The sequence below is a fragment of the Macrobrachium nipponense genome, chromosome 24, assembly GCF_015104395.2.
Source record: "Macrobrachium nipponense isolate FS-2020 chromosome 24, ASM1510439v2, whole genome shotgun sequence".
NCBI classification, from domain to species: Eukaryota; Metazoa; Arthropoda; class Malacostraca; order Decapoda; family Palaemonidae; genus Macrobrachium; species Macrobrachium nipponense.
Window position 1 is genome coordinate 10,169,638 of NC_061091.1, and position 10,000 is coordinate 10,179,637.

The 10,000-nt window shown below is 33.4% G+C and overlaps 1 protein-coding gene and 1 long non-coding RNA gene across 10 annotated transcripts in view; one reads left to right on the forward strand and one right to left on the reverse strand.

Annotated features, from left to right (window-relative positions):
* The window catches only part of LOC135205440 (uncharacterized), a 236,430-nt gene that overhangs the window by 205,670 nt on the left and 20,760 nt on the right, over positions 1 to 10,000 (forward strand). The window lies entirely within an intron of this gene.
* Positions 1 to 10,000, reverse strand: part of LOC135205438 (toxin Tbo-IT2-like) — a 311,351-nt gene that overhangs the window by 28,139 nt on the left and 273,212 nt on the right. For 4 of the 9 annotated variants that reach the window (XM_064236021.1, XM_064236023.1, XM_064236020.1 and 1 more), the window contains one exon: positions 32 to 64. The exons of the other annotated variants lie outside the window; for them this stretch is intronic. In XM_064236021.1, coding sequence (XP_064092091.1) covers positions 32 to 64 — 33 coding nt within the window. The remainder of the gene's footprint in view (positions 1 to 31; positions 65 to 10,000) is intronic. 9 annotated transcript variants of the gene reach the window in all.

Sequence of the window (10,000 nt, forward strand, 5' to 3'; positions counted from 1 at the left end):
GATTTACTCAACGTCATCATCATGCCCTTACCATCTCTTAATGGGGCCTGCCATATCATCTCGTCTGTCCGGGAGTGAAAAAAGAAATGGAATTAACAGAACCACAGAACATGTGCATAAAATATTCAAGAGAAAATGATGGTGCAAATTGTTGCTTGCTGCTCTCTCCCCCTTTCTTTCTTTTTAAGTAAAAGTAAAATCATGCAGTAGTAGTTTAATGTGGATAACAAAGAAAAGACATGAGCAAATGAAAAAACGAATTTTTTTTATTTGTTTTTGATTGGTTTTTGTATTTCTGAAAGCGTGGTCGGTTTTGTTGTTCTGGCTGTGGAAGGCGAATTCTGCTGGTATTATCAGGCTGTGTTGCGTTCTCTTAATTTTGGAGGGGGGTTGGGGGTGTCGGGGAGGGGTGCTTGTTCTATCATTCAACTCGGTAAGAAACGTCCAATGTAATCTAATGAGAGTCGGTACAAAATCGAATTGAATGTTATGATCTGTGGGTCATTGATTACGATGCTGTTCAGGTTTGTGAAACCGTCAAGATCTAATGATTTGATTCGTGAGGAGACTGAACAGGGGCAAAAAATGTCACTCCATCTGAATTGAAGTTTGTGTTCATTTGAAGGTCGTGGATGGCTTCGAGTCTGAGTCCTTTAACACCAGGAGAATCCAGCTTCTTTAAGTATCGCGGTATTTAATGTTGATGCTCTAAGATAAACTCGTGTTTGTTGGTCGATTTTTGCTGCTAGAGGCCAGCTGGCTGTGTCTAGTGAACTGTGTAGGTGCCTAAACATTCTGTGGTGCCATGGAAGTTCATTTTGGATGATGAGGAGAGAGAAAAGCGTAGAGGAACCAACGGAATGATAAATGTGCTTGGTATGGTGCTTTGCAAAGCTAACTGAGGGTAAATAACGAGGAACATAAAACAAATAAATGCCGTGGGTGACTAGAGGACGAGACATGTGCAGAAAGAGAACACATATATCCGCCAGGCTTTAGACGTTAATTTGAATGCCTTAGTTCCCCTTAAAATGTGAAATGGTAGAATATGCAATGTATTTTTTCTCGATTTAAATCGTCTCTGTATTATCGTGTTCGTGATTTCCCGTTAAAAAAGACATTAGATTTATAACATTTTGTTCTAGTCAGGGTGTAAACGAGTGAAGATTCTAACTCTGAATGACGCCACTTTTATTTAATTTGATCAGTAGGGAACTAATATTTGTGATGATTCTAAGCCAGTTATGAAAGTTTGATGACTGCATATTAACTGGAAGCTAATATTCTTCCGCCTAAACTACTGCTGTTCAAAAGATATCCCGGGCATTACACTTGTTTGATAGTAACTGGTAACTATCATGTTAAGGAAGCGAATGAGATTCATTTATATTAAGGCTGTAAGTCATTCATGTCGTATGATCTTACAGATATATCTGTACGGTGAGGGATTGTCCTCTCTTCATACTTGCCTATTGTAAGCCTTTACTTATATTTTTGTATACGTTTAGCAGAATAAACAGAGGGCTTAAAGCGAAGGGAATTTATTTTATTATATTTTATTTTATTTTGCCATACCATGTCAAGTCGTCGTCTGGAGATATGGAATATAAAGGGTAATATATACTCTATTACTTTTGGCATTAAGAATTGCCCCGTAGAAAGTTGTGTATTTAGTATATTGATTTTCGTGATATCTTGTCTAGTTGTATGTGAAATTACTAAAAGCATATATATGTCTATAAGATTAGTTTATTCAGTATTGATTACAGTATTAGGAAAACATGGGTAGGCTCAAACTATTGCACTATTTATGTGATTAGCCAATGAAATTAAAATGCTTAGTTGTAAAGAAACCTCATATGATAGATTTTGTAAAATCTGTGGAAAACATTAGGTGAGGTAAGTGGCTCATAATTGAGATTTGTATTTCGTTGGAATTATCCTCAGTTTGTGCTGTTATTAACCATGTTAATTCTAGGTTATCGACTTATTTGAGTGATTATCTTTCCTTTCTTTCTACCCGAGAAAATAGTAGTTCTCTATTACATAACTTATAACTGGACGACGGTAATATTTTCCGTCATTTTGTAGGTGTTGATGGAACCCATCATTGCTAGGAAATAAATGTAAAGAATTTCTATAATTTTATATCTATCTCGTATGCATTCATGTTATTTGCTGTAATAATATCAGTTAATGTCAATGTGAATGTGTATACATGTTCTTACACAAATACTCGTACATATACACTTACACGTACACACCCTTAACTTTCATTTGTAAACGTTATGCTAATAGCCACCCTCGGGCAGTGCTAGTGATTCTACAGTTTCCTTATGGCTTCACGTGACCTGACTTTTTAATGTCTCCTTTTCTCGCTCTATTTTTCCCTGGCAAAGGTCAGAGGTCAAAGTGTTGACAGCCAACAAGTGAAGTTATTGTCAGCTCGCGTTACTGCTCTTGCTGACCTGTCTAAATGGTGATGAAGGATAAAATATTTGTGACAGATTGAAGGAAAAATAAGACTGTATTTTCTTGGCCTTTAAATTCCTCTATTGTTACTAGAGGTGAACTCGATTGTCAATAATCTAACCCAGTGAAGTTATTGGATTAAGTTACCCTTATGCATGCCAGCACAGGCTGTTCACACACACAGGAGAACAGAAACCACTATTTTTTTAAGTACTTTTCTGCAGTTATATGTGGGTTTTATAAACCTCGTGCCCTTTATAAAAGCGAATTTTCAGTTGGAGGTTTCTCTCAAAAGAGAAAGACATTGTTTTGGATTTCATATTATTTCAGACCGTTCTTGTATCAATGTAATTTTAATAGTTTACTTACATTTTTATTCCTTTATTTATTTATTTGTTAATTTGTCATAACTGATCTCTTTTTTTTCTGTATTTCTTATTGTCTTCTGTAAGTTCTTGCAAATGAACACCTTATTCTTTGGAAGCTTGAATCTCAAGTCATTTTTGAAATTCAAGTCATTTGTCCCGATAGGCCTGTTTCATATAAATAAGGTTCGTCTTCTGATTAATGATAATGATAATAATAATAATGTAATTCAAAGGTTTTTTCACAAATCCCAGAATTTTTGCTGTGACCACTTGCACAGAATGCTAGGTTCATCATGCTTAAAAAAACATTGGTTGCCTTCTTTTTGTCATCCTTGGTTCTCGCGAACTGTCTCGGTAGCATTTAATTGGTTTGAAAATAAAATTTTATCCTCTTAACGTCTTCAATTCACTCATGGGTTGAGAATGATTAAAAGCCATTACTGAAGTATGGTATTTGTCATACCATATTTTTCTGCTAGATCTCGGGCTTAGAGAGAGAGAGAGAGAGAGAGAGAGAGAGAGAGAGAGAGAGAGAGAGAGAGAGAGAGATTGATCAACCGTACCATATTAAGTGAAGATCCTGCCAGGAGTTTCTTAAAATCGACATTATCCCCATGAAGGTATTCAAATGGCTTTGGGTGTATTAATTTTTTTTTTGCTATTTTGTTTTACTTTTATTTTAGTCTATGTACTTTCTGACATCTATCCCACTTAAAGAATATTAGCATTTTTCCGAGGATGTAAATTGCTTGCTACGAAATTCACCAGTCTTGACTGTTTTATATGTCCCTTAACACTTCTAGTTTTGTGTATTTAATGCATAATAATTAAATTCAAAATCCTGTTTTTATATATCTTTGAAGTGGAAATGATTTAGAGTATTCATTGATGGAGGACGTGGTATAGCACGAGAAGACTCTGACTTGTAAAGTTGTAATACGTATGTTTTGCCATATTTGTGGAAATATGACTTGTAAATCAGTATATACGTCCTATCTCCTTTATATGATTCACTTTGAACACGTGTCAGTAGATGTCAGTCAGACACCCTGTGGCCTTCCAATACGACTAACACTTGGCTTTCACCCCTGTTTCTTTTATGCAATATATATATATATCATATATATATATATATATATATATATATATATATATATATATATATATATATATATATATATATATATATATATATATATATATCATATATATATATATATATATATATATATATATATATATATATATGGCTTTTGGCTTCAATGGATGTCTACGGAGGGTCCCGTAACTTATCTCAAACAAAACTCTAATCGAAATATTTCATCCTTCATTGTGCCAATTGTTCGAATTCTGAAAGCTCTTACATTTGAAATTATGTTTTGTTTCCGTTTGTTTGTATATCCTATGTCTGTTTGTCAGGAGAATTACGCATGAAACTTTGTGCAGAATTTCCTGAGTATTTGACCAAATAGGAGATTTGCGATATCCAACCATTGAATAGATTTTTGAAGGGATAGGACTAACATTTGAGTGGTTAAGGACCTTTTATAGAGTGCGGGGTAGGTAAAAATGGTTTCCTACACTGTCCTAATTCCTTTTGTAGGGCTACATACTATATTCTATATGTTTTCTGTAGTGGGTGTTTCTAAACGTTGAATGGCTTCTCCCTCACATCATGATTCTACAATACACAATAGGAGCAGCTCCATCAAACTTGAGGTTACGTTGTCTTGCTTCGTGGAATATTTCAAACCGGTTTATAATATATATATATATATATATATATATATATATAATAATATATATATATATATATATATTTATATATGTATGTATGTATGTATGTATGTATGAGTGAAAATTTTCCCTGGAGGCAAAGCCTAACTTTGGAAATATGCACTAATGACATAGAATTTCACCTCGTAAACTGCTCAATTTTTTCCATTTATTATTTACACTAGTTGATTTTCGCGTGCACAACTCTTGCCTAAACAGAAAATAAGAAAATAGACCAACTGGTTGAATCATTGGCAAGGCCTCAAATAATAATGATCACATATAATATTGACAAGGAAAAGTGAACAGAGATAAGGTTTGATGGTTCGTGTTTGCTAATAAGATGAATAAAATAGCTGGGATATATTGAATCATTATTTCACTAAGGTAGCTTTTGATAGAAGTAGATTGGAGTATAAATAAGTTATGGAAGTAGTTTTGATTGACAACGTTGCTGTAGAAATATAAGATGTGAGTGGAAACCAGGTAGATGATGAATAGGTTTATTATTTGTTTAATTATATCATCCCAGTCCTTTCAGTTGATGTTTTTAGATACATATTTGTAAGAATGAAACAGTGGATAGTAGAAAATCATGAGTTCAGACGAAAAAAGGATATACATAGAATTACTCTCATGACAGAAATAAGTTGATATAGAAGAATGTAGTAGGAAAAACATGAAAAGGAAAAACGAAATAGCCAGAGAAATGTAGAAGAGAATTATTAGTTCATCTATTAGAAAACTGATGTGAACTGGGAGCAAATGGATTTTGGAGGCAAGGTACGTATATGTGAAATTGACTTATATTCTAGAATGACAGGGGAGCCGAATGTGCGCAGTGGAATAAATATAGCAAGCTGAAAATGTGAAAGTTCTCGAGAATTGGTAAGATATCGAGTTACTTGGTGTTCCTGGGAGGGACTGAGTTATTGACTTGACGTTATTCAGAAGAATGATACTTAAATACTCATAAAAATGTTAGTTTTATAATGAGAACAGATGATTGCTCCTTTGTTTTGGGAAAGAGTTTCCCACACACGATTACATTAAAGGGAAGCGTATTTGTTTTTTATTTGACCGAAGGATAGGTAGAGGAAGAGTAAGGCGTTGTGGTAAAGAATAAGGAATTGTGTCTTTTAGCATTTAATCCCTATGGTAAAGCTGGGATATTTTGCCAACCTTTTAGATTAGCCGCAGAATTTGACAACTAGTCTACTCTGGTGAGTACGGAAGTGTCATTCTTGGAGAGAATGCGCTCTCTGGGCGCCTGCTAGTCTGTAGATACCAATTTTAATTTGTCTAGTAAAATGATTGTGGGAATGTACTCTTTAGAAGGGGAGCTTGCAGTATCACACATTGCGTCAATAGAAAGACTTTTAAACGAAAGAATACGTATATATCTATCTATCTACTATCTATATATTATAATATCTATATATATATATAATATTATATAGATATAATATATATATATATATATTTTATTGAATGTATAGATCTTATTTGGTAAGTATAATTACAAAATAAGATTTATAGATCCTTTTAGGTTTTTCATAGAGACTCAAGATATGCTCCTGATTTGAAAAGAGGTATATTTTCACTAAGTAGTATATGTAAATTATAACTGGAGGCGTATATTTATCAATAAGTATAGATGTGAATGGAATTACTTTGAGTTTAAATAAAATAAAAGTTTTATTAAAGAAATGTCTTAAGACACACGAAAACATTGAACTCTTTCAAAAGTATAAGAAATAATGTAGAGTATTTTGTTGTACGTATATTAAAATAAATCCTTCAGACTACAGATTTTAAGGCTTTTAATAGTGTTTACCATATCGAATCAAAGAAATAGATTTTGAGGCTTTTAATAGTGCTCACCATATTAGATACAAAAAAAAATCGTAGATCTTGTCATGTTATTGCAGAGGCATGCCAGTAATGGCTTGGATGTATGCACTGACAATTTCGTAATGGAATTCATAGTAATGAAATTCAGTTATCCCCATCACGTTCTATAATTCCCATGAAATGCTTATATCTCTGTGAAAAATATAATAGTGTAATAGGTCCTGTCACTGGAAAAATGTTAGCTTTTGTACATATACTATTTCCTTACATTCTTTCACTTTTCATGCACTCACTCACTCACCCAAGTTAGGAAACGAAAAAGTTTGGAAGGCAAATGTTATTTCGTTTGTTCTGTAGCCTGACAGATCCTTGTCAGCTCATTTGACGTCTGTTTATTAACCTCGAATGTTCGGGAAAGCCGTAGTCTTTTGATTGGTAACGAATATTCTATTCGGTTAACAAACGTAGTCTGTCTTGTTTGGCGGTATTTGATGGTAAAAGATAGTTGTATCGTATAAAGTAACACAAGATGTCAGTGTTTTCCCATCGTAATGGACGGAACGGTTAAAAACTGGTCCGTTACATGACTGAATTGCACTAGGACGTGTGTGTGTGTGTGTGTGTGTGTGTATATATATATATATATATAATATATATATATATGTATATATATATATATATATATATATATATATATATATATATATTATATATCGTAAGCGTATTTACTTTTCCCAAAACCTTGCTGTGGGTTGATGCATTGAATGTTATGGGAAATGAAACTTCGTCCGATTTCTTACTTGTTTACGACAAAGATTCAGTTATATGTCATATCTCTGTCACATTACAGGATTGATAAAACGATTGACTTAACTTTGAAGTGTGTTATATATATATATATATATATATATATATATATATATATATATATATATATATATATATACATATACATGCATATATACACACTTCAAGGTTAAGTCAATCGTTTTATTAATCCTGTAATGTGTCAGAGATATGACATACAACTGAATCTTTGTCGTAAACAAGTAAGAAATCGGACGAAGTTTCATTTCCCATAACATTTCAGTGTCAGCAGCCCACAGCAAGGCTTTAGGGATAAGTAAATACACTTACGATATCATTGAACGAAATTACTCTCGAGATTTTCGTAAGAGTAAATATTAAGAGTGAGGAAGATGACTTCCAAAGTGACTGGTTATGAGAGAATGTCATTGGTATATTAGAATCTTTGGCGGGGGGCTCGACTGAAATATCAAGCAAACGAGTTTGTGAATGAAAAACGCTTTCACTGTCATGGAATTGGATTTGAAATTTTATTAGATAAATTCTGTTTGAGAGAGAGAGAGAGAGAGAGAGAAGAGAGAGAGAGAGAGAGAGAGAGAGAGAGTTTTAGACTGTTGCCAAGGTCATTGGGTTCTCCCGAACGACCTCATTTTAGTGTAGGCAGGATGTTTGAGGTTTCTTTTAACATTTATCAATCTATTTTACACACACACAACACACACACACACGCACACACACACACACACACATATATATATATATATATATATATATATATATATAGATATAATATATATATGTATGTATATATATATATTATATTATATATATATATATATATGTATATATATATATACATTATGTATATTACGTTCTCAGCTTAATTATTGCCTTCCTTTTTTTTTGACCCATCTGAGGCTCACGTGAGTCGACTAACTACTGAATGCATGAATCACTGCATAGATCAGCAGTGGCGCAATACATTTTATCACGAAACGAGCCAGATGACGTTTCCCCTCCGTGGGATCGAACTCGGGTCTTTCGCAAGTAAGAGGAGGGTTTGAGCCACTGAGTGTATGTAACTATATGTAAGCCTATATACAAGAAAAAGGGAACAATATTTTGATGAACACATTTATTATACTGTACCCTTCCTTTACTTCTCTCTAATGGATTCCCTCACCCCCACCCCTATTTATAGAAGTGGAATTCGTGTAATGGGAATCAAAGACGCCTTTAGAAATTCTCTGGAATTCTTTGTCTTGACTCTAGAACTAGAGTCCATTCCTTATATTTACCAGACAACAGTATTAGAAGGATTTTTCTTAATTACTCAAGTTTGCATAGGAATCTCGTGAACACGCACACACGCGCACACACACACACTCACACACACACACACACACACACATATATATATATATATTCTGTGTGTGTGTGTGTGCGTGTGTGTGTGTATTATATATGTGTGTATATATACACATACACACACACAGACACACACACACAGACACACACACACACACACATATATATATATACAGAGAGAGAGAGAGAGAGAGAGAGAGAGAGAAACGCATCATTCACATAACTTTTCCAAAGTATTCAGCTGTGCGGCCTGTAACCTATTTAAAAGTGTCAGGTTACCTGTTCGAAATTAAGAATTGATTAAGGAGGGTCTTACTTTCTTCTTAATTTTATCTCTTCTGTATTTTTGTAATGTCTTATTGCGCTTTCTTTCATTGTTTTTTTTCATGGGGCTGAAACTTTTATTTCATAAAGTCTAATAAAAACATTGCTTCTGTGCTAATTGCGGATATTGAAATTGTCATGAAATATAAAGGTATGTTGGGTGTAACTATATTATCTAATTTATGTTTATGGTGAGAACCACAAATATAAGAAGACATTTGAAACCATTCTAATGGGAATCCAAAGTTTTGTCTTTTTTCAATTATTGCGGCTGTTTCAATTGTTTTACAGGTAAAAAAAAAGAGAGAAGATAATATTCATCATCTTTTGATAATTATTTAACATTTAATATTTGAGCTAAACCCAGTTTTCAAGTAAGTGTACTTTGTAGGCCAGCAAAGGAGTATATCTAACATTGAATTATTATTCAGAAGATGAACCCTATTCCTATGGAACAAGTCCACCAAAGGGGCCATTGACTTGAAATCCAAGCTTCCAAATAGGGAACGCCATATAAAATGCCACGTGAAAAAGCATTACTAGCGCTCTCTTGACTACGACGAATTAAAAATTTTAGAATACACATTCACCACCTTTACTCTTTCCACGTATGCTTTATGACTCCATGTATTCATTTCTCTAAGCAAGTCATTCTGAATTCTCTACTTTTACAGTCCTAGTATCAGCAAGGACTGTTAATGATGCAACTGTGAATTACGCAGTTGGTTGAAATAAAAACATGGATATTTTGCTTGAAATAATAACCTTGAATTTTTGCTTGAAATAATAACCTTGAAATTTGCCCTAAATAATAACCTTGAATTTTGCTTGAAATTGTAACCTTGAATTTTGCTTGAAATAATATCCTTGAGTTTTGCTTGAAATTGTATCCTTGAATTTTGCTTGAGATAATAACCTTGATTTTTACTTGAAATTATAACCATGAATTTTGCTTGCAATTATAACCTTGAGTTTGCAACACGTATTTGAAGATTGTCCCAAAAAACGGGTAATAAGAATTGACGTATGAA